Below are 23,945 nucleotides of genomic sequence, written 5' to 3'. Positions count from 1 at the left end.
TTATTAAAAAAATTAGAACTAAATACCAAATATCAATAAATTTTTAACAAAACAACAAAACACTAATTTTTTTAAGTTTAGGCACTAACCTAGAACAAGACATTTTGAATCAAGTTACAAATCGATTTGCTATAGAATTGTAACCATTTGTTTCAAATTCATAAAAAATCAAAATTTATAAAAATTTAATGTATTTTGATTTAGACTTAAGAGATAAAATCCTATAATCATAAACTAAACATTAAAGTTTAAGCCTTATAAATATTGAAAAAACAACAACATTTTGATAGTTCAAATAAAAAAAACATTGCAATTTGATATCTAAAATCAACGAACTCCACTTTTATACGTTTCAACTAAAACACATCGGTTTGACATCATCCTGAATACTATTTCATACCATAATATTTGCATAACATTGCTGCTAGGTCAATAGGTACATACAATATAAATAATGGCTACTTGCCATGAATCCTCACCGGTTTTCAAAATCTAAAGATATAAAGCGGATGTTTACTGGTAGGAACTATTTCTGAGTAAAGAGAAAAAAAAAACATGACAGGAAAAAATTGAGGCCACAACACTCAATAGGAAATAGGAAGCATAGGACTAATGTGTAACATTCTTGGGCAGGTTTCGGATGACATTGCTTTTCATCCCCATCTTACTGCGCATAGCCTCCACTCCTGATCTATTCATTTCCTTCAGTACTTTCATCCTGACCATTCGTTCTTTTGACTGCACAGTTGCCAACCCCATGCTCCTGTACCTGAAAATCAAAACACAGTTTCTCTGTCATCATAAGATCCGCTTCAATGTTAAATACTAGGGGGAGAGTCAAATCCAAATTCTTTTCTCAGAACTACAGAGAAGACCCAGTAAGGGATTAGAAACAAACCTTGAGGCCAAGGCAGCTGTAATGGCCGCATTTGCAGGTGATGGGCGCAGTTTCTGGCGATAATAGCGCAAATATTCCCGGGAACCAAGTCTTTTGGTTGATATTCCATCGTCAGATCTCCTAGTAATGATGAGCTCAGAGCCACCAATACCAAGTTCTACAGCGTTGGCCGCCATATCACCTGATACGACCAGTTGTTTGCCTTCCTCATCCACATAACTGAAACCCAAGATAGAAGCAGTCCAGCTAAGATATACCATCATATATAGAAGAAAAACTAATGCTTAAAACAAATAACACAATAGTGGTCCACAGAATTAAATGAAGCCCATGCTTGGGAAAGGACAAATACCTGCTGCTATAATCATAGAACTCTTCCAACTCTGCTTCTTCGTCATCGTCATCATCGCCATAATGTACCTTGCAATGGCTTTTTGCCACCATATGCTTCCTAACTGCTTCCAAACCGTTAAAAGGATGACGCCTATCATTGCAGTACAGGCACATGAAATCCCTTTTAACCTGAAAAGGTAAAACATGAGCAGTCAACAAACTCTGAAGGGGGAAAGCAAAAAGGAAACAAGTTTCTCCGAGAAAAGAACATGGCACATATTTCGGTACCTTAAGACCAAGATAAGTGAGGAGGCCTTTCGGATCCTTCAAATACTCAATATCAGGAATGAAGAAGCCATGCTGTTTGTGCATGTGAACCATGCAGCTCTCTATGGTATCATGCTCTCGATCACACATAAAGCAACATGATGGATCCAACTCCTCAAAGTCATCTTCATCATCTTCATCCATATCCTCATTAGAGGCATGCCCATCTACATTCAAATCAGTCAAAGATTTTGCAGTCTCACCAAGCAAGTCATCGTCAGAATCAACCTCCTCCCACTCATCTTCACTTTCTTCACTTTCCTCATTGTTTGCCTCTCTTTTTGGGGGAGCTTTATTAACAACACGACTTGGAAGTGGCTTAATTATTGCCTTCTCCTCTTCCTGATCACCGGTCCCTTGAGAAGCCCGCAAAATGTGACTTCGTGATTTGAGATGCTGAGCATGAGCCTTAGAGCTTCTATACCCTTTGCCACAAAGACCACAACTGTATAGCATCGGGGTTTCATTTAAACCATTTTTCTCCTGAGCAAGTGCAGCTTGTCTAGCTATAAATAATGCTTCTGTCACTCCAGGAACCCCAGCTATCTGATAGTTTCAAAAAATAGTTAAAGAATTTGTTAAAGCTCATCAACCATGTTTGTCGCTGAATAAGCTGGTTCTTACGAACAACAACAGCATGCCGTGACATATTCAATGAATGCATTTCATCAACTGAGTACTAACATGACAGCATCATACCTACCCATTTAGAACTTAGTTTCATGGAAACTCAAAACACAAGCACATTAAAATTGATTTGATAGGGAAAAATGATGCAAAAGCTATTCTGGTCAAGCCACATCTATACCAGACGATATAAATACATAAATTCATAGAAAAAATTTCACACAGAAAAGCCCGGAGAAAAGAAACCAATAATTTTCTTTCACCCCCATTTACTCGATAAATACTTTATGGCTTTAAAAAATAAAATATAGATACATCCAAGCTTTCTCCAGAATAAAACACATATTTCTCATATTGATACATGCAGATGTATATTCTATGGGAACGAATAAACACCCAAAAAAGGATTAACTGCTAGGTATCTACCAAATCATGTAAAAAGATGATAAGACCTTAACAGTTAAAAATGAATGTTTTAAGACATTTTCAGCTCAGCTTCATTTGATATGCCTAAAAACCGATATACATTCACAAAACCATTAAAATTAAAGAAACATCCATAATGCATGTACTTTGTATTTGTCCCAGAAAATTGGAAATCGTTCTCGTAATCTAGCGTTTGGGAATTCACCTTTCCCATCTCATATGCAATCAAACCCTAACCCTAGAAATGAAATTTACGTAGATGAACAAAAAAAGAAATTTTGAAAGACGGACCTTGCGCTTGAGATTGTAGCGGTGCCATTCGGACTTGTAATGGAGCCTCTGCTCCGAATCGTCCTTCAACTCCTTGTTGCAAGCGTTGCAAGTCAGCCCTGGCATTCTTCGCAGAGCAAAAATGTTAGGTTTGGATTGTGAAGGCGGCTGTGGTTCTGTGCGTGGTTTTATATTGTGGAAAAAATTAGCGACGACTCGCAGTCGGTGAAATGGTTATGGAAACGGTGTGTGTTGTGTAATACCAGGTGCTTGATTGCGCAAGCGCAAGCCTCAGCGTGAGAAGGAAGGGTAGGTATCTCATCAACCTGACTTTTGGGTGTTTGAGTGAGGCCCACAAGGAAGTTGTGGGCTTTCTGAAGGTTCAGTTTTGGGCCCATATGTCTAAGGCCCGGTTATATATGACTACAATAAAATGTGCAAAGATTTGCGCTATTATATATATATATAAATATAAAAGTGTTGTAAATATCATTAATTATGTGGCTGTCCATTATCATGTTCAATATTTATCTCATGTATTATCTAGAACAATTATATAGATAATTATGAGGAGTCCAATTCATTGTAAAAATAGGAGACCTTAAATAGAGGCCTTATGTGAATGAGAAAGACACTCTGATTCCTCCCTAATTCTCTCTTATGTTTTTCTTTACCTTTCTCTTTATTTTATAACACGTTATCAGCATGATAGTCTCTTCTATATTTTATTTTCTTATAAACTCTTTTAGATTTAAGAGTTGCAACCTTGTTGCTTTTGACCAATACTCTTAATCTTAGAGTTGTTCTATTATGTTTTTTGCATCGAAACAGTACCTAGATGACTAACTGTGTGCTTTATTTATATTATTATATATATCTTAATTCTTTTGACTTTCTGATTCAAGCAATAGTACGTATTCTATGAATATTGGCTTCTACATATTATTCCTTTCAAGATGCTTTATATCTCTATCCTAACCAATATGTATATATGTATTGATTGATACCTGCGATGTTATATTACCACCTATATCGTTTACTTGCTTTAAATGTGGTTGTTATATATATACTTGCTGTTAGATACACTAAATGATTATTATTATCGGCTCAAGTGCTTCTACATATATATCATGTTAATTGATTAATTACTACTAGTTGATTCATGATGCTTGATACAAATATATTTAATTTCATGGTTGTTTATCGGCAAGTACTAGAAAACTATGATTGTTAACTTGTATCATTATTTTATTCATATGTGTACTCTTGTAAATATGGGTGTTTGCTTGATCCTTAATTATCACAAAAGTGATCAAGACCATAAGTTCTTCGATCATCAAATTAAATTGAGGGCCTGAAGTTCCTCAATTGCATGTTATACAATTAAATAAGATAAAGACCTGAAGTTCCTTATTACTTAACATACAAGGACCTGAAGTTCCTTGCTCATATACAAGGACCTGAAGTTCCTTGATCCATACAAAAGTCTTAAATTTCTAGTACCTAGTTTGAGAACCATAGTTCTAATGGGTACCAAACTTTCGAACCCGAAGTTTCGAATATATCAAAACTGATGACCTACAGTTTATGGATCATAATAATATGAACCTGAAGTTTCATAATTAATATGATTATATTATATGAATTTTCTTGTGCAATTTTAATGTCAGTATTATTTTAATTATGTTTATATTTCACTACCCATTCTATATTATTATGCATTGAATATATGATTATTCATACATAAATGAGATTAAGGCCTGAAGTTCCTTATCATACGATCCAATCGAAACCTGAAGTTTCATGACCCAATCGAAACCTAAAGTTTCATGACTCAATCGAAACCTGAAGTTTCATGATGATTAGTCAATATTGGAACAATATGCAATGAAGTACACGTTCGATGATAGTGCAAATATGACATATTTGATCATTGAGGTCTTGATATTGTTGAGCACTCAATTTTGCTTTATATATGATATACACGACGATTATCACATATTATATTAGGACCTGAAGCTCTTTTATTTTGATTAATCATTTAATCATATGAAGATTTGAAATTCTTCCATTTTTATGAGGACCCTAAATTCTTTGGTTCTTATCATGTGATCAAATCATAATCTTGAAGTGTCTTGTTTTTATTATATATAATAAAGACTCGAAGTTCTTCAATCTTTATCCAATCGTGTAATTAAATAAGAACTTGAAGTTTCTCAATCTCTATATACAAATCATGACCCGAAGTTTGTTGATTCTTTTTATTGGAACTAGAAGTTTCCATAGTTTATTTTAATGAAATGTTTTACAATTTCTTCTTTAATTTCATCGTTCTATTTATTTCCTTATTTTAATTTTAGCTATGCAGAATTTCATCATTCCTTTTTATATGGACCTGTAGTCCTAAACATCGAACCTGAAGCTTCGAGTATAGATATCATTTTGAACTTGAAATTCTAATTAATGCAGCCTCAACCTGAAGTTTTGTGCAATTTATTTTGGCCTGAAGTTCAAAATATATGAATCTTGTTAAGAACCAGAAGTTCTAACATAGTACATACATAAAGGAAATAAGGACTTGAAGTCTAAATATATATGAACATGAAGTTCAAAACTCAAACATTTTAGACTCAGAAGTTTACAAATTAAATTTAAGTCCATGTTTTAAATCTGAAACCTGAAGTTTCAGAAATATATTAAAATGGACATGATGTTCATGTTATGACTTTTGAGGAGCAAATATTTAGAACCCGAAGTTCTAACTTACTCCAAATTCGAGATTTTGGGAATACATAGGAACATATTATTGGTATTTTGTCAATATTAATTGAACCAGAAGTTCAATTCTATAAATTTAGATGTTGTACATAATTATATTTCTTGTGTACACTAATTGACTATGTCATTTTCTTTATATAGAACCTGAAGTTCTAAATCGATCTTTGAGCTATACTTCATTTATGCTTCCTATTACGGAATGAAAAGATCAAACTTATAAAGAAATTGATATTCTAACGCATACAATGTGAAGTTCCTTATTCCTTGGTTTTACTTAAAACCTGAGACATTTGAAGTTCATGAAAAATAGGATCAGAACATGTAGTTCTACAGTCAAATAAGAACCTGAAGTTCTTTGACATTTTGTTTCTTTATCAGAAGTGGATGAAATTTGGAGATGCGATAGAACGTAATGTTCTTATGATTGATTAAAATTTGTAGTTCAATGTGCATTACTTAATCAAGTCAGAACCTGACGTTCCTTGATTTTCATGCTCTATGTTATAGAATCAAATTGAACTAGAAGTTCTTTGATCTATCATTCCATGATTTAGAACTCAAATTTTTCATAACTCCATAATTTTTCTTATGAACCTGAAGTTCTTGATTAAGTTTAGATTAAGCAGAAAACCTTTATTCATATGAGCTTGTAGTTCTATACTTTAACAAGATTTATGAACCCGAAGTTCTGCTTATATTTTGTATAGAAACTTGAAGTTTCATGGTTTTTTATGAACTTGAAAGTTTCATAGCTTCAATTTAGAACGTATATGGCGTATATGTTCATAGTTGTTCATAATTAATTTATTGATTCTTATTATAACCTGAAGTTAGATGTTTGAAGCATTATTTGAAACCAGAAGTTTCATATACCTACATGTGCATTGCAAACCTGATTATGTTTCGTCTTTATATAACCTGAAGTTATATAAGCATTTGAGTTTGTATAACTACTCACTCTATTGATCTTTATATATGCACTTATGAAAATTTTCCCGCCGTTAGGGGGAGAAATGACCGTTCCTGAAGAACGGCGTGAAAATAGTATAATATGCATATACTAGTCTTTTTCATACCATTCAATATGGGAATGAAATATGAATGATAATGCAAATCTAGTGAATGCATTTATTTGAAAGCTAGATGCATATATATACAACAAAACTGCAAAGTCACATATGGAAGTTTTATATATGTCAACATGGATTGATGTCCTAACATGGTAGTCCATCAATTTGGCGGAAAATGGTTTATTGCACGCCTGAAGCGTGACAAATCTATAGGTTCCAAAGTTTAGCTCCCCAGAAGTGGAGAGTATATGAAATGGTCCACATAAGCCCAATTAATTAAATTTAAAGATCCACATTCTGTACACAAATCATCCTAGAAGAGATGACAGTCCCTGAAGAGACTATAAAAGCCCCTGAAGAGGCATGTGTACCTATTACAAAGATATATATTTATAGCTAAAGCATGCAAATGAGAATTGTGAGATCGTTGATATATTGATGATGTGTTTTGTCTATGGTAGCTACTAAAAATCATCATGGGCTATAATAATGTGGAACTACGTTTACTATAAATGTCGACAAAATTAAATGATTGGCCAAACTGGAAAGAGGCACTTCCAGTAGAATTGAACATCATTATAAACGTGGAATAATGAGAACCTATAGTTCATACACCAAAGATGTTAACCCTGAAGGTTATAGAGTGTTTGAAATAAAGTAAATAAAATCACTATTTATAATGGCACAAGGTTTCTCTAAAGAAACATGGGATTGTGGTTATATATTCTCCTGTTATAGATGCAACCACATTCTAACAAATTTGGTAAATTTAATGTGTTCATTGCATATGGAGAAAACCTTTAGAGATTATGAAATGCCTGAAGCATATCGCCTAAAGCGATTTCCTATAAGATATAGGACAAATTACTAAGTCAAATCCTAAATTGAAAGTGCCATGAAATATTATGTGCTTGAAGCAAATCCTTGAAGGATTGAAAGAGCCTGAAGCTCAAAGTATGTACTCAACTTTAACACTATAAATATGGTCAAAATTGCCTTATTGAGTACTTTGATTAGAACCCGAATTCGGAAATTGTTGCAACATTTTCAAACTTTTGAAAGAAGTTATGAATTAATTTAGGCTCCTGAAGAGCTCATAAGATTATTGGATGCTTGAATATTGGATTTGATATAAATAACCTTGGGAAATGAAATAGTGTCTCGAGCTGCAGATCGAGTACTGTACTAGTGAAATTGTTATGCCCAACGGTTATTCAATCTATTGGCACTAAGAATGATTACTTGCTTCCTAAGGAAGATGTAAGAAAGATCTTTGGTCCAGAAACACCATATCTTAATGTGCCTTATTCAACTTAAACACAATGCAGTAGACCGAATAAGCATCGGTGATTGTGTCATATAATTTTTCCAATACTCAAAGTATTTTCATAAGAATTCATCTCTTTTAGAGATAATTGTTTCTAACCACTTTATTTAGTGGAATTATATTTTGTTTGTATTGCTCCAATCTCAACAGAATTTCAATATATGATGACAAACATATAACCCCTGATGATATAGAAGCCATGTTCATACAGGCATTGTCAAACTCCATTCTCTAGAAGATGGGATGTGAGATATCATTATTTACTGGATTATTGAGCCAGTCAAATTAAAGCTTGTTGTTATCAGGGGGAGCATCCAACCATTTTGCGTGTTGTACTCTTTTCCCTTCGACTAGGTTTTTGTCCCATCGGGTTTTTCCTAGCAAGGTTTTAATGAGGCAAAGCGCATCCAACATTGTAGCAGTGATATTGCAAAAGTTGTATTCTTTTCCCTCGCTTTGGTTTTGTCCCATTGGGTTTTTCAAAGCAAGGTTTTAACGAGGCAACATTCACTGATTGGAGAAATATATCAACATCAGGGGGAGCATGCCATCAAACATTGTACTCTTTTTCCTTCGTCCAAGGTTTTTGTCCCATTGGGTTTTCCTGGCAAGGTTTTAATGAGGCAGTGTCATGCGCCCATCATATCTATCAGAAACACATGAAGATTGTACTTTTTTCCTTAGCTAGTCTTTTTCCCATAGGGTTTTGGCTAGTAAGGTTTTTAATGAGGCAACTATCATATTCAATGGACATCCAAGGGGGAGTGTTGTAAATATCATTAATTATGTGGCTGTCCATTATCATGTTCAATATTTATCTCATGTATTATCTAGAACAATTATATAGATAATTATGAGGAGTCCAATTCATTGTAAAAATAGGAGACCTTAAGGGTCCATCTCAGGTCATCCAAGAACCTATAAATAGAGGCCTTATGTGAATGAGAAAGACACTCTGATTCCTCCCTAATTCTCTCTTATGTTTTTCTTTACCTTTCTCTTTATTTTATAACAAAAAGTGGTTAGTACTAACTGGTTAACTCTAAAGCATTTTTGTATATATATATATATATATCATGTTTTGGCAGCATTACCAATTAATTTTGAGGAGAGATTCTTCAATAGAACAGTCGTGTCATGTGTTTAATTTATAGTAAAATGATACTTTGTAGTTAAACAACCTTATTTAAGAATTTCATGATTTTAAATTTGATGCTCTAATTCTTATGTTATGTCAAAATTATTAATCTCAATGATCACATGTAAGTGAGAAACTTGTCGAGAGTTATCATACATTGAAAATATGGCGGATTGATTTTGGGCTCTTTTTCTTTGGCCATAGCAAAGTACTTTTGTCTACACTTAGTGAGAGTTGACTTTGTTTCTCTCCGAGAAGGAAGACCTCCTTGAATAATTTAAAAAACAAAACAAAAAGCTGAGAATGTCCTTTTACTCTTGGAATTATCATCCAATAATGGGGTTCATTAGCTTGAAAATTCATAGAAACTCATCTGTGCTATCTTCTTAATCCAATTAAACCTAGGATTCACACCATATGTTTCTTGTTCTAGTTGTCATTGCTTTGTGGGTATCTTCCTCTCCAAATCCTTCATCCATTTCAAACTTTGTTTTTCCTTTATTGGCTTATGTGCCAAGGAAGCTGCCAACTTCTGGTACAATTCTTTCTCTTACCCACTTGCTATATATAGTGTGTTCTAAACCTCTCTCAAATGTGAGTTAATTTATCTGAGTATCTGAATTCTGAAGGCAGTAGTGGCAAGAAGGAAGAACAAGGCAAGAGCTTGCTTGCAGTGGTATTCACTTGGTGAAATAGAGTTGGTGATCAAGGACTGATCTTTCAAGAAGAGTGAGTGCCCTTGGGAATGTCTTCATTTGATAAATCTTCTCTGTTGGATGATTCCACTGCTGCACTACTTGAAGGTTAGCTCTCACATCCCCAAATGTAAGAAAATGAAGAATTTGGTTTTCCTAATTTGGGTGTTTTTCAGCTAAATTAATCTTTATAGTTTTAATTCGTTGAATTAGATCTCCTAGATAAGTTTTATGTACAATTAAAGACAATTTAAAAAAATTCATCAATTAGTTAAATGAATTTTTTTTTTCAGTCAAGTGCTTATAGTTAGACTTTGTTTATTAGAATCATGTCTTGACTCTTGACGTCAAGTGACATTTCCGTTTAAGTAATTCACGCATTCTTTAATTTGTTTTGATTGTAAGGAAATCCAACAACATGGACCTATTTGATAAACAATTATACTATAGGGACTAAATAAGTTATTTTTTCAGAGAGAATTAAAGGGTGTTACACACTTACACATCATGTTGTTAATAGATTGCTATTGTGGAGCTTGTGACTAAAGTCATAGAAAGCATTTACGTACTCCCACACATAATGTTAAAATTGGACTGTTGTCCTTCCCTATTCAGACTCTAGGCCTCCTTTGCACCACAAAAGTATAGGTTATTATTACTTACTAATTCAACTTTTTTCTTCTTTTTAATTGCAATCATATTGCAAAGTTTTGGAATAATTGTAGTGGTTGGTTTTGGGGCTTACATTTTCTCAAAATTAATCAAGATCAAGGAAGCAAAAGATGTAGTTGTTTCTGCAGACAATAATGTAGTTAAATTCTCTGATGTTGAGACACCCATAATAGCAAATTTCCTCCAAGAATTTGCAAGAGAAAGACCACTTAGATTCACATCTCAGCAGCTACACAGTTTCACTAATAACTATACAAAAAGGTTAGGCTCTGGAGGTTTTGGAGTAGTTTACAAAGGGGAATTGGTGAGCATTGCTGTGAAGGTCCTGAATAGGAATTTAGACAAAACAGCTAGAGCACAGTTTATGGCAGAAATGGGCACCATTGGAAAAACATACCACAAAAATCTGGTCAGGCTTTTTGGGTTTTGCTATGACCACTCAATGACAGCAATTGTGTATGAATACTTGGAAAGGGGTTCACTTGACAAGTACTTGTTTGGTGAAAAGTCACAGGTCTTGGAGTGGGAAAAGCTACATGACATTGCAGTTGGGACAGCCAAAGGCATTACCTACTTGCATGAACAATGCCAACAGAGAATCATTCACTATGACATAAAGCCTGCTAATGTGCTTCTTGATGCAATGTTCTTGCCTAAGGTTGCAGATTTTGGGCTTGCCAAGCTGTGTAACCCAGAAAATACACACGATTCTGTCACCGGGTATAGAGGGACCCCGGGCTATTCTGCGCCGGAATTCTTGCTGAAAAACCATCCCATAACACATAAATGTGATGTCTACAGCTTTGGTATATATGTTGCTGTTTGAGATAGTTGGGAGGAGAAGGAATGCAGGGGGCAATTGTTCGAATAGCTTCGATTGGTTTCCAAAACATGTTTGGGATGAGTATGAGAAAGGGGAATTGGCAGCAGTTATTGTGGCTTGTGGGATTGAAGAGAGGGATAGAGAGAAAGCAGAAAGGATGTCAATGGTATTATGGTGTGTGCAAGAGTCACCTGAGGCTAGACCACCAATGAGTGCTGTTGTGAAGATGTTGGAGGGAGGGGTTGAGACCATTTCATTACTTGTATTCAATAGGCAAAGATGTGCTCAGACCAAGTAGTAATGGCTTTGGCAGTTCTACCTCTTCAACAGCAGGAGGAGGCAATTCTCTTTGGTACCGGAGTCGACGCCGGTCATGGCCAAGTTTGGAATTCAGATGGCTACGTCCCCCAAATAGGGGCTTGCAATTGAATCTCAATGCCTTAGCCATGTTTTGCTGCTGAAGAAAGGGCTGGATTAAGGAGAGAAAGTAATAGCATTACTAAGCATTGCTTTGAATCAATAACACTTGGACATCTGGATCATGAAATTTTCCAGCATAGCTTATGACTACATTTGTTGTGTCACAAGTCACAACACAGATTCTCCATGTCAAGGTTACATTTGTACTTGTGTTTTCTTTGTGAAAAAAACTCAGCCTACAACAAAATGGGGTGTTTACAAAACCAAACATCTCTACTTGTATTTTATATCTTAAAACCATGCTGCATTGAGTTAGCCATTTAAATTTAGAGTTTAGGGTTTATGTTGGAATTACAAATAATTGACAGTCTAAATAATACGTAGTTTTGGCCATATAAACATATAAGCCAAAGTTTGTGTCACAATAATTATATTGACACATCCAAATTCAATAATGAAAAACTATATCGTGATAGAAAAAAAATGAATCTTTCAAAATTCATAAATAAAAAATATATTTATATATCGCATGTAGTGTCTACAGAATACCTTTTTTTCTCAACTTATGCATAATTAAAACACTTCAACTCGTCCTCTCACATTTCCTTTTTCCCAAATTTTTAAACAAATTCCACCTATTGTTTTGTTTCCAAAAATTCAAGTCTACTCTACTTTTTTATATTAATTTTTAAAGTTTCCTGATTAAAAATAATTTTTTTTGGTGAATAATTTAAAAACAATTTATTTTCCAACTTATAACATTTGCAACCAATGAAGCTATTACATGTCATCAAATGAAATGGGGATTGAGTTGACTCAGTTGAGTCCCTCTAATCCATCCGTACACCAAAATTAATAACCGCTAAAAAACCTGGGTGTCGTCAACGAATCTCTTAAACAGACAGAGTGCGAAACACAGACACCCCCAAAACCCAACGCCCTTAACTAACTTTCTATCCCTCCTCTCTTTCGCTTTTCACGCACACAGAGTATCTGAGCATGGCCACCATTTCCAGATCCCGGCGAACCCTAGAGGCCCGATCGGGCGGCAAGATAGTCCGGCCGAGACGACCCGCCGGCGCGAGGACTCCGTATGACCGCCCGAGATTGACCAATCCCGACCGCGACGAGAACCCTAATTTGCTCTCCAGGCTCATCTATTCTCCGACTCGTATGATTGTCAGCGGCGCTGGGAAAATCCTCTCCTCTGTGTTTGGCCCTGACTCTTCTTCCTCTTCGTCTTCTTCAGGTACTCATGTAATTGAAGTTCACATATGTGTTATAAATATATATATATGCACGTATGTTCATGCGTTGCAGTGCTTTTATGAAGCTAATTAACATGTTTTGAAATTTTTGGACTAGGAATGCCTAAAGTGATAGTGAACTTAGTTGGAGAGTTTTGAGTGCGATGTGTAGGTCTTTTAGGTTTTGGTGTTAAGGAAATTGGAGGTAGAGAAGAGAGGGAGAAATGTTAAGTGCTATGCTATGTGCTTGGCAGTGAGGAACAAATTAAAAATTGGGCGGTTTTTTTTTTTTTTTTTAAACCAAAAAATGGGTTCTTGATAACATTTTTTGTTCTTTCTTGAACTATTTTATCGCACCAAAACATTGATAAATTCACTTTTTCTCTGTCATTTTTGTGCTGTTACTGAATTTCTTGTCTAATTTTTCAGAGGATGGTACTGACGATGAGGGTGGTGATGATGATAATGATATTTTTACTCAAGAAGATGATGCATTAGAGAAGGTAATAGCTCTACATGTTGTTTGATTCTATTGTGTTGGAGGTGTCACTATGCTTGACATTGGGCAATTCTCTCGATATTTTTCAACTTACTTGATGCCCATAGATAGTTTAGTGTTTGACAAATTCAGTAAATGCAATATTGATTTATGTGGTTGAACCAGAGGAATGGGACATCAGAAATGACCACAGAACTGACCAAGTTTGTTAGGAAGGAGCCCACAGAAACATTAGGCAAGAGTGAAACCAAGCATTTAATTGAGCAGCAACTTTTTCAGGAGACCTTCTCGAGGTAATGATGTACTTACTTGATATTAAAAAATAAAACATTGCCCGAGTTCAAGTTTAAGACATGCATTGAGTCATTGACGTTTTCTTCAATTGCTAAACATTCATCATGAATATATAGAGTTTATGTGAGTTCTATGGTGACTGGGTTGGTATAAAATCTGTCTTTAGAGGGGTTTTCACTAATTGTATGGCATCATGCAACTTTTCTGCTCATTAATCATTTATATTAACTAGTTATATGACTTCAACTTCACCTTTGACCAGGGAAGAATGTGATAGGTTAATAAAGATTATTAAATCGAGAGTCGTGGATTGTACCACTGCGGAAGATGCGGAGAATACAAGAGCAAGTGAGATTCCTAACAAAACAGCTGGCAGTGGAAGTGGTTACAGTTGCAGGACTAAAACTTGCCAATTATCCATATTTGACTTATGGTGCTAATTATATTGCAGATGTAGACACGCCTGATCGTGGCACAGCTGTTATGGAGGCAAAAAAATGGTTGAAGGAGAAGAGGTTGGGATCAACTTCAAAGTCAGATTTGGATCATGGAACCTGCACCTTGAATTCTGTTATGCTCCCACAAGTTAGTGCTCTTTCATCTGATACTGTATCATGGCTATCATGTGCTCTCTGTCTCTATGTATCTTAGTGAAAAAATCTTTCATATGTTGTTGTACAATCTTTTTATGTCAGATTTTGGTTTAAGGAGGTAATTGTAAACTTCTAACCTATTTAATGAAAAAAAAAAATTTAGAAGATATGTGCTATTTCCTCCTTCAGTTTACGGTAGAAGTTTGGAAGGGATACCAAAGTCTCATGATATTTACACTTTAGCACTTTCATTTATCATAATCTTTTCTATCATAGGAAATGAAAATATCATGTTTGTTGCTTTTTCAAGTTGATTCTGTTGGTGCAGGGTGCTGAAGATGAAGTTGGTTCACCAGTGGATGTGGCCAAATTGTACATGCGGGAACGCCCTCTGTGGGCATCTCCTTCTGTTAAGCATGGAGAACTGAGATCTTCATCCCCACTAGGGACACAACTTTTCAATGAAGAAACCCCGTATTCAATTGGTGGCAATTCTGTGTCCAAGTCCAAGGTTCGGAAATTTTCTTGTTAATAATTCTTTTTCATTTATGGGGTTGTGACAGGTAGGACATGGAATATGGACCCAAACTTATTGCTAATGGAAGTTAATGTGTACACCTTCATTGATAATTGTGTTTGTACACCTACATTTCAATGCAGCTGAAAAGGGATTCTGCTGCCACAGGGTCCTGGAATATCCAGGAGGAAATACGAAGAGTGCGATCTAAGGCAACAGAAGAAATGCTAAGGTCCCTACCTTCTACAAGAATTGATTGGTCTGCAAGTAGAAGTACCTTGGATTCTTTTTCAGATGGAAAATATGAAGCTGATAAATTCCACAATTCTAAAAAAGCCTTAGGTGCAACTTTGAACTTGTCTTTAGGAATAACTACATCCCATGGCTCCGACGGTATGTTTTCTTTACTGAATTGAGGTAAATCTGTTCTTTTGTTCTAGTAATCTATTGGCACCAGTAGATGAATAGGTTGCCTAATTTTAAATTAATTTTCAGAATATATAGAAAATTAAAATGTAGAAAATCTAAGACATGGAACCTCATTTCTGCTCCTTCAGTTTTGGAGAATCAAGATGAGTTGCAAAAAGAAGCTTTGCCACTTCCGGCTATTATCAGTTCTGTACAAAATCAGGTTCCCAAGCATTTGATTATAACCTTTTTCATTTCTAATTTTGAAAATTTCATGCAATTTGACTATCCTAACATATGTTTTTATTTTTTATTTTTAAACCCGCTTTAAGTTTGATGAAGACTGAGCTATTAGATATCCTGTTGTAATTTTTTTACCTTTTTGAAGGATTCGGATGCCGCTTCTATTGATGGAAAAGGAGGTGCTTCATGTAATTTCCTTTTCATCTTAAAAATTCCCTTAAAGCCCATAGTGCTCTTCATTAATATAATGTTGAATTGCATATCTTATTGCAACTTTACTGTAGTTCTATTCCTTATTTGGGTATATTTTAGCAACTAGGGTACTCTATGTTTTAGCAAATGAAAGACTTTTATGTCATGCACATCTATTTATCAATTTAGTGGAAACAATATCTTTATTAAGTTCTAAATTTAAAGATTTTATAGGGAAACTTTCCATTGTGCTTTATTAGAAAGTAATAGAAGCCGCTGATTACTGCAAATCCATCTCTGTTACTTATGAGCAGGGGATAGGATTAGGAGGTGGAAACTATTTTAACTTGGGAATCTGAAGGAAATTGAAATGAATAGAAACAGTTATGGGTGGTAGAATTCCATCTACCCCCTTGGTCCTCTGCATTTATTTATCATCTCAACTGCAGTTTAATATCAATTATTCATAGTGAAAACCCTAGAGATTTCTTAGAACATTTAACAATTGAAATTTAAAAAATGAAAACATTAAACATCTGACAGTTCCAACTACAGCAACAGTTCCAAACTCTCTATGTGCAGAAACACTCTTCAAAACACACTATCTAGTCTTTTTAAGGATGACTGTTTCTCTTTTGAATCTGTACAAATAAACTGTTCTTTTCTTTTATTTTTAGGGAAAATGATTTGATCCCCTTTAAACTTTTATTGACAATGATTCAGATTGGTAATACTTATGTGCACATGCTTCTGCTTGCACAGATGCGCGCACAAGCACGCACAAGCACGCACATGCATATTAATGCATAAATACATATGTATGTGTATACTAACCTTCTAATTAATTTTCTACTCACTAAGTCTGTCCATCTAATAGGTTCTCAGAATGCCTTAGAAGAGATGTTAAGCTCTGGACGAAGACTCAAGGTATCTGAAGATATCAAGACTACTCACAGGTTAGCCCCTGCCTCTAATGTTAACTTATTTAGCCAACCAAAAGCTTCCATTAACCAATTCCTATATATTCTTCGCAAATTTTCAATACATACCAAAAAATGGTTATTAGAATACAGTTTTCTTCTAAAACGGCTGAGAATTTTCACGTTACTTATAGTTTATGATTATATGAATATCTAGATTACTTGAACTGACATGCATAACCAACAATTTCATGTAAAGGTGTCAGGTATATCTGACCTCAACATGGTATGGCATGGTAAACTTGTTATATTATTCAGTCATCTTATACTTTTAAATCATACCAGACCACTTTTTTTTTAAGATTATGTAGAAGTTGCAGTGAATGTCCTTCAGAAAACTCAGTTTCTTCTGAAAATGACATCTTAAACTTTTGCAACCTGGCTTCTCATGGAATTAATTCCTCTCCTGAGAGTAAAATGCCACTGTTTTCCTTTCTCTTTGTCCACAAAGAACAGGGTTCAGTGTTTGAGGAAATGTTCTAAATAAGTGGGAAAGATATTAATGATTAATATAATCATCCTGTCTAGAAATAAATTGCCTAGGCAGAGCATGCAAACAAAACATTTCCTAAAATTATCGCCAATGTATAGAGTATTATTAGTTGATAATGCATTTTCTTGCATTTATAATGCTTGCAGTAGTTATTATAGTTGGGCATGTCCTTTACAGGGGCCCAGCCATGCCTAACTCTCATTCTGTACCTTACCAGTTTGGACTGGTAATTCTGATCTTCCCCTAGGGAAGCCCTCCCTCTTTTCCCTTTTTGTGCTTGAAAGGGTCAACAATTGCGTCATGACATTTTTAATCCCATTGTATGTCATAGTGATGCTGCTGCTAGTGATTTCAATGAACATACGGACACTAATGGGACTGAACAGCAAAACCCGGTGGTAGGAGGAACCATACTAGGTAAGTTTTCTTGACCCTTTTGTCCCCTAGTTAGAAGCAAGTACATTTATTCAAATTATATAACCTCAATTTACTTCTCAGTTCCCAATTCGGAGTTACATGGCAGAACCTGCTCAACAACAGAAGTGACTGGATCAAGAAGTGGTTATACCACCAATGGTTTCCCTTCTTCTGTACCTAGGTAAGCAGTCGTTTACATCATTGCTTTAGTGCTGCATTATCCAAGTAAAGTTCTTATTGAATTGGTTTCCTATGTTTTAGTTTGTCTGCACAATTGGTTACAGAAGAAAACGCTATGCTCAATGGAGAAACTAATCCAGTCAGTTCAAGTCATGAGAAGATAACTACAAGTGTCCCTGTGGAGGAAACCTTTGAGCCTTTGGATGAAACTATTTTCGAGGTCTCCAATATATACGAAAATGATATTGATGGTGCAAAGGACAATGAAATTTTGCTTTTGGATGAAGCTACTTTTGAGTTCCGCGATAGTAATGAAAATGATATTGATGGTGCAAAGGACAATGATAGCATTGCCAGTGGCTCCCAAAACAGTTATATGCACAATGAGTTATCGCAGGAACTGACCCAGCCAAGTCCAAAAGGCACCCCGGCAGCCAAGACCAGCAGTGTTGCTGAGAAGCAGAAGGGAAAGAGACTCACCAGATACAACAGGAGAGGCAGGCAAAGGGGTGGCAAATGACACACACTGAGTTGTGTCTCTGTACTTTATTGTATCATTTGTTGTAAACTAGCCTTTGTAATTTGGCAGATTGATTTTTTCTCCTTTTTGGGTGTTCTATGTGAAGGAGGTAGGAATTACTGTTGGGTATTTATGTCGCGGGATTTAGACCATGTTTAGCTGAACTTAAAAGGAATTGGAGAGTAGAATTTCCCTAAAAAATGATTTGTTAAAACTGTGAAAACCTCTTGTTTGAGCATGCATAATGTGTGTTGTTTGATCTCGTCAGTATGTCATGTGGTGTTATTAGCACATAAAAATTTTGTTACAGACACCCGAATACTTGTACCACTGTATGAATATTTAGGGTCTGAGGGTTAATCCTTAGAATGATGGAGATCACACTCCCTGGAAAAAAACTTTTATGAGACGGTTTTTTACACTTATTAAATCTCTCTCTCATATCGTGACTTGTTACGTGATAAAAGAGATAGACACATAAAATATACATCGTCCCAAAAAAGTTTTTCTCCACTGAAAGGGGAGGACAATTGTTGGAAGGACTTTCTCCACTCTCCTGTTCTATATCCTCCTCTAACTTGTTGGTCTTTTTTTTTTTTAAATTAGAAGGGATATATTATATTATGAGGGCTGCTATTTGCACACCCCTAAATTTCTTTTTGCACACCCTTCCTAAAAGAAATAAAAAAGATTAAAGGGAAAAGACTCTTCTCTCCTTCTCTCACCCAAAGCCCAATTCCATTTTCTCTCTTTGCACACCCCCATCAACAGAAAAAAAAAAAAAAAAAAAAACAAATAAACAAACACCAGCCAGCCTATTTCCCTCCCTTACCCCAACCAAAAAAACACACACACCAGCCCTGACTCCCAATTCCGCCGGAAACGGAATCAACGCCGGCGTGGTGCTTTTGGTTTCGGCGCCGTCGCTGGTTTTCTGGGTGGTTGGTGGGTGTCTCGTCGCCTGGTTCGCCGACGAACGCCACCGGGCTGAGGAGATCGAGTTGCAGCAAAGGTTCGGTGGGTGGCTGCTGAAGGAAACCGCCGGTTTCGACGGATGGCTGCTGAACGAACCCGCAGGTTTCGGCGGATGACAGCCGAACGGCCTGCGAAGCTCATCCTTTTGGCTGGCACTGCGGCGTGGTCGTGCTAGTTGGGCAGAGCGAGGTCGGGCGTCGGCGGCGTGGTCGGGCGTTGGGGCTGTGCGAGCTTGGCATGGTGGTGGGCGTGGTTGTGCGAGCTAGGTAGAGCGAGGTCGGGCGTCGGCAGCGTGGTCGGGCGTTGGGGCTGTGCGAGCTTGGCATGGTGGTGGGTGCGGGGAGAGTGGTGCAGCAAGGAGGAGAGAGAGAATGAAAGGGTGGTGCAGTAGGGTGGCGCATGCAGGGGGTGGTGCTGCACCGGTGTGTGTTGACAGAGAAGGAGAGAGAGGGAAAGAGAAAGATGGGGTGTGTGAGTGTGTAATGAAATGAGGATATTTTGGTAATGGGTTAGGTGTGTGTTGAGAGGTTTTGAATTTGAGATGAGTGTGTGAGGTGTGTAGGAGAAAAAAAGAGGAAAAGGGTGTGCAAAAAGAAATTTAAGAGTGTGCAAATAGCAGCCTTCTATCTTATAAGTTATAATTAACGGAAATGACCAAAATAATCCTCAACTATGCATCTTTTAGCTTTTGGGCTTGGCTATAGACTAGAGCCCAAACACCAGTGTGTTCCTCGAAGCCCTAGAAGCCCAAAACGAGCCCAACGACGATTTATTTGTCTAATTGAATTTTTTCCATTACCGACTGAGAAACAGTGAAACACTAGTTTCCCAAAAGGAGCAGACGCAGAGTGACAGTGAGTCTCGTATATTACGTTACGCAGAGCGAATCGAGTCTCTGAGAGGCAATTCGACAAACACCTAATGGAGCCCTTTTCCTCTGCGCAAATAGCCCAGCAAACCTGGGAGCTCGAGAACAACATCATCCCCATGGACACGCCTCCGAGCTCGGCGATGACGTCGAAGGCGGCGGACCCCTCGGCCGACGCCATATTCTACTACGACGAGGCGGCGCAGGCCAAGTTCCAGCAGGAGAAGCCCTGGGCCAATGACCCCCACTACTTCAAGCGCGTCAAGATCTCCGCCCTCGCCCTCTTGAAGATGGTGGTGCACGCGCGGTCCGGTGGGACCATCGAGGTCATGGGCCTCATGCAGGGCAAGACTGATGGTGACGCTATCATCGTCATGGACGCGTTCGCTTTGCCCGTTGAGGGGACTGAGACTAGAGTTAATGCTCAGGCCGATGCCTATGAGTATATGGTGGATTATTCCCAGACTAACAAACAGGTCCGGGTGTTTTATTAGATTATTTGTTTCATTTATTATTTGATTAATGTTTTGGGGATGTAATTTGAGGCCTCTGAGAAACCCTAGTTGCAGTTTTGGTTGGGTTATTGCGTCTTGGAATTGCTGCATTGGTGAAAATTGTTCAATATGGGACTACTAAGAAACCCTAGTACTATTCTAAGAAATAGCCCTAATTTCGTTTTTTTCTTTTTCTTTCTTTGGCTGTATAGAGGCATTATTTGGTTTATGAATAAAAGGAAGGAGCTGGCTTGTGAACGAACTATTACATTGAATACGGTGTCTATATAACCCTATTGTCTACTTGGGTGCTGAGAAATTGAGTTGATAGGACTCTTAGTGGTGCTTGTGCAAAATTTGATACGTACAATTTCTCAAATTTTTTTAGAATAGACTAATATTAAAGTCCCGTGTATTAGCTCTCCTTCCAAGGTTAATCCTCTTACAGAGTATGTTATGGTGTAGGCGGGGCGGTTGGAGAATGTTGTTGGGTGGTACCATTCTCATCCTGGTTATGGATGCTGGCTTTCGGGTATTGATGTTTCGACACAGATGTTAAACCAGCAATTTCAGGAACCCTTTTTGGCTGTTGTTATTGATCCAACTCGGACAGTCTCTGCTGGAAAAGTTGACATCGGTGCATTCAGGACATACCCAGAAGGATATAAGCCTCCAGATGACCCCGTCTCCGAGTATCAGACCATTCCTCTGAACAAAATTGAGGACTTTGGTGTGCACTGTAAACAGGTTAATAATAGGTTATTATGTTTTGATCTTTCAGTTCTTTAGCGGAATCTTCATTAGTTTGTTGTCTGAAACTCCATTTGCATTTGTTTCTACAGTATTATTCTCTGGATATCACTTATTTCAAGTCTTCTCTTGACTGTCACCTCTTGGATCTGCTCTGGAACAAGTATTGGGTGAATACTCTTTCTTCCTCACCTTTGTTGGGTAATGGAGACTATGTTGCTGGGCAAATTTTGGATCTAGGTACTTTCCTTGCTGTTGCATATTACCTATTTAAGTATTTTCTATTTGATATTTCTTGTAATCATTTGGATTTAGTATTTTAGTGAATATTAAGTTGTTTCCTGTTGTCATGCTAGCTGAAAAGCTAGAGCAAGCAGAGAATCATTTGGCCCATTCCCGCTTTGGACCATTAATAACACCCCCACAAAGAAAGAAGGAGGTAAGTCTCTCTCTTTCTCTCTTGTTTGATTTACAAGAAGAGTTCTCATTTCTTTGAGCCTAAGTTAGATGATGCTATGAACCTGGTCTTATTAATAGGCTTGTTATGCTGACAGTAGTATCAGAATCCTAATGCATTTTATTGGTGTTGAGATTTTCTTCTATCATTATGTCCTAACAAATATCTTTGTTCAAGATAAACTTCCACTAGCTATTCCCTAATATGTAGATATGGATTTGTACATACGTGGGTATGTGTGTATTTGTATGATGATGCGAATTTTTGCGGAGCCTGTGGGTTCCAGATTTATTTCAAGTACCACCATAAGAGAAATTTGGACAGGAGCTTTGCTATGTTATTTTGTCCAATATTGAAAGATCTAATTTACATGATAAATAAAGGTCTTTACCTAGTATTTGTCCCACTTAAGCAGGGTTCCACTATTGGAACCATGGTAGTTGATCAACACAATGAGTTAGATGCTTTGATAAAGAATCTAAGCGATCAGGCGCTCTTGATGCTGGCTTGGGTTGCTGACGGTTGGAGGGTGTTGACATGAAGCCAGTGAAGATGAGAGTGCATTATAGCATATGGCTTTTTCAATGGGTATCCTAGGAATTTGTAGAAATGCTGTCTAATGGGTTCCTGGTGGCATACCCATATGACACCCATTTAATTTGCACTTAAATGGGCTATTACCCACCTATACCAGAAATGCTGTTTAATGGGTCCCTGGATGTCATGCTGTGGGGATATTCAACTTTTTATTTTCCATAATTCAACTGTCTAGCAGTATCGTATTTGTACCCATGTTAGTTTTCCTTTTGTAAATGATGTCTCCCCTCTTAGGGGGTCCCACTTGGTCCCACAGATAGGCCATTTAGATCCAGGTAACCTTGCAAATGCATAGCTGGGGATTTCATTCCTTTGGAGGACAGACTTGTGATTAAAGAGGAATAAGTTACCCAATTTGGCTTTGTGTAATAACTTGTTCTTGTGATTGTTTAGCCATCATTTACGTTGCTGGTTGCCTCTCTATTGCTAGTAATTTAATTTCAATGCCTTCATGAATTGCAGGAAGAATCACAACTTGCTAAAATTACTCGTGACAGTGCAAAGATAACTGTGGAGCAGGTGCATGGTCTGATGTCACAGGTAGCCCTGGCTGTGCCAATCTTCATATTTCCTCTGTGCTTAGTGCAGAAAGTTTTTGTAACAATTGTTAGTTCTCAACTTCTCATATAACCCTATATTAACGTTGCTCTTATCTGTTTTTGCTTAGGTTATCAAGGACATTCTTTTCAATTCTGTACGTCAATCCAACAAATCCCGCACAGAACCTTCTGGCCCTGAACCAATGATTGAAAGTTGATTTTGTCATTCGCAGCAGCAACTGAAGGTCGATGCTTTACCTGCCTGAAGTTCAATCTTGATGCAGTGTTGGTTACAGTTCATAAATCCTGATCTTTGAGTCCATTGTTGGTGACATTCTGTTACTTCCTACTCTTTTGTAAATCCTTGAGGTGGCAGTGGTTATTTTTTCGGAATTACCATTTTGCTAATTTTAGCATTTATACATTGTATTTGGTGCATGTTGACAAAATTAACAATTATAATGGAAGTAGGCTTTTGGCTCCGATGGTGAATGATGAATATATTATATTAGTATTTGCTTGGTTTGCTTCACTTTAGGTGGCTTTTAGTAGTGGGTTGGGCAAACAAGTTTGTTTTGCAATCTGAATATCTTTCAATCTTCCTTTCAAGATGTACATTTTCCATGCAAGTTGATAATTAATAATTTAATAGATGCCTGCTTTTTTTTAGGTAATATAGGCCCAAACTGTCCCATAGACAGAATGAGAAATAATAATGTTAATTATCATATAAGGTGGTATGAAATTGTGATATAAAAATGTGGTAAGTGTAGTATTATTAAATGAAAAATGGTTTGGCTTTCTAAAGTCGAATGAATACAGTTCAAAATCCTTGTAACCCATTTTTTGATTTTTTGGTCTGATTTCCATAAACCCAG

At 36.7% G+C, this 23,945-nt stretch overlaps 3 protein-coding genes and 1 pseudogene across 3 annotated transcripts; 3 read left to right on the top strand and 1 right to left on the bottom strand.

Annotated features, from left to right (window-relative positions):
• Positions 1-382: 382 nt before the first annotated feature.
• Positions 383-3,137, bottom strand: LOC147278989 (Zinc finger protein 622). Its single transcript, XM_086250512.1, has 5 exons — positions 2,903-3,137; positions 1,520-2,104; positions 1,251-1,420; positions 899-1,117; positions 383-769 (listed from the first exon to the last, which is right to left on the bottom strand). The coding sequence occupies exons 1-5, from the start codon at positions 3,005-3,007 to the stop codon at positions 610-612; spliced, it is 1,239 nt and encodes a 412-aa protein (XP_086106638.1). The 5' UTR covers positions 3,008-3,137; the 3' UTR covers positions 383-609.
• Positions 3,138-9,939: 6,802 nt separating this feature from the next.
• LOC147278988 (PR5-like receptor kinase) lies at positions 9,940-11,799 on the top strand (annotated as a pseudogene).
• A 917-nt stretch (positions 11,800-12,716) lies between these two features.
• Positions 12,717-18,649, top strand: LOC147278987 (flocculation protein). The gene is made up of 13 exons (XM_086252655.1): positions 12,717-13,053; positions 13,481-13,554; positions 13,716-13,843; positions 14,107-14,192; positions 14,296-14,429; positions 14,766-14,948; positions 15,098-15,347; positions 15,512-15,585; positions 15,751-15,793; positions 16,675-16,753; positions 17,602-17,687; positions 17,769-17,868; positions 17,949-18,649. Exons 1-13 carry the CDS (start codon positions 12,804-12,806, stop codon positions 18,385-18,387), a joined length of 1,926 nt encoding a protein of 641 aa, XP_086108781.1. The 5' UTR covers positions 12,717-12,803; the 3' UTR covers positions 18,388-18,649.
• Positions 18,650-20,174: 1,525 nt separating this feature from the next.
• On the top strand, positions 20,175-23,559 carry LOC147278986 (COP9 signalosome complex subunit 5a-like). The gene is made up of 6 exons (XM_086250605.1): positions 20,175-20,706; positions 21,190-21,471; positions 21,567-21,714; positions 21,831-21,913; positions 22,991-23,068; positions 23,196-23,559. The coding sequence occupies exons 1-6, from the start codon at positions 20,284-20,286 to the stop codon at positions 23,283-23,285; spliced, it is 1,104 nt and encodes a 367-aa protein (XP_086106731.1). The 5' UTR covers positions 20,175-20,283; the 3' UTR covers positions 23,286-23,559.
• The last annotated feature ends 386 nt before the right edge of the window (positions 23,560-23,945 follow it).

This window comes from Dryas octopetala, chromosome 7, assembly GCF_963921425.1.
Source record: "Dryas octopetala chromosome 7, drDryOcto1.1, whole genome shotgun sequence".
Classification (NCBI taxonomy): Eukaryota; Viridiplantae; Streptophyta; class Magnoliopsida; order Rosales; family Rosaceae; genus Dryas; species Dryas octopetala.
The sequence above is the reverse complement of the archived record's forward strand: the minus strand, read 5'-3'. Positions and strand labels throughout refer to the sequence as shown.

What these genes read in the sequence shown, in the direction of transcription:
- LOC147278989 (XM_086250512.1), bottom strand. Translation starts at nt 3,007, where the DNA reads ATGCCAGGGCTGACTTGCAACGCTTGCAACAAGGAGTTGAAGGACGAT. An exon ending in TCACTTATCTTGGTCTTAAG is followed by an intron (nt 1,421 to 1,519) that starts GTACCGAAATAT and finishes TTACCTTTTCAG; the next exon opens with GTTAAAAGGGATTTCATGTG. An exon ending in ACAGCTGCCTTGGCCTCAAG is followed by an intron (nt 770 to 898) that starts GTTTGTTTCTAA and finishes TTTGATTTTCAG; the next exon opens with GTACAGGAGCATGGGGTTGG.
- LOC147278987 (XM_086252655.1), top strand. Translation starts at nt 12,804, where the DNA reads ATGGCCACCATTTCCAGATCCCGGCGAACCCTAGAGGCCCGATCGGGC. An exon ending in TTCCTCTTCGTCTTCTTCAG is followed by an intron (nt 13,054 to 13,480) that starts GTACTCATGTAA and finishes CTAATTTTTCAG; the next exon opens with AGGATGGTACTGACGATGAG. An exon ending in TGCGGAGAATACAAGAGCAA is followed by an intron (nt 14,193 to 14,295) that starts GTGAGATTCCTA and finishes ATTATATTGCAG; the next exon opens with ATGTAGACACGCCTGATCGT.
- LOC147278986 (XM_086250605.1), top strand. Translation starts at nt 20,284, where the DNA reads ATGGAGCCCTTTTCCTCTGCGCAAATAGCCCAGCAAACCTGGGAGCTC. An exon ending in ATTCCCAGACTAACAAACAG is followed by an intron (nt 20,707 to 21,189) that starts GTCCGGGTGTTT and finishes GTTATGGTGTAG; the next exon opens with GCGGGGCGGTTGGAGAATGT. An exon ending in TTGGTGTGCACTGTAAACAG is followed by an intron (nt 21,472 to 21,566) that starts GTTAATAATAGG and finishes TTGTTTCTACAG; the next exon opens with TATTATTCTCTGGATATCAC.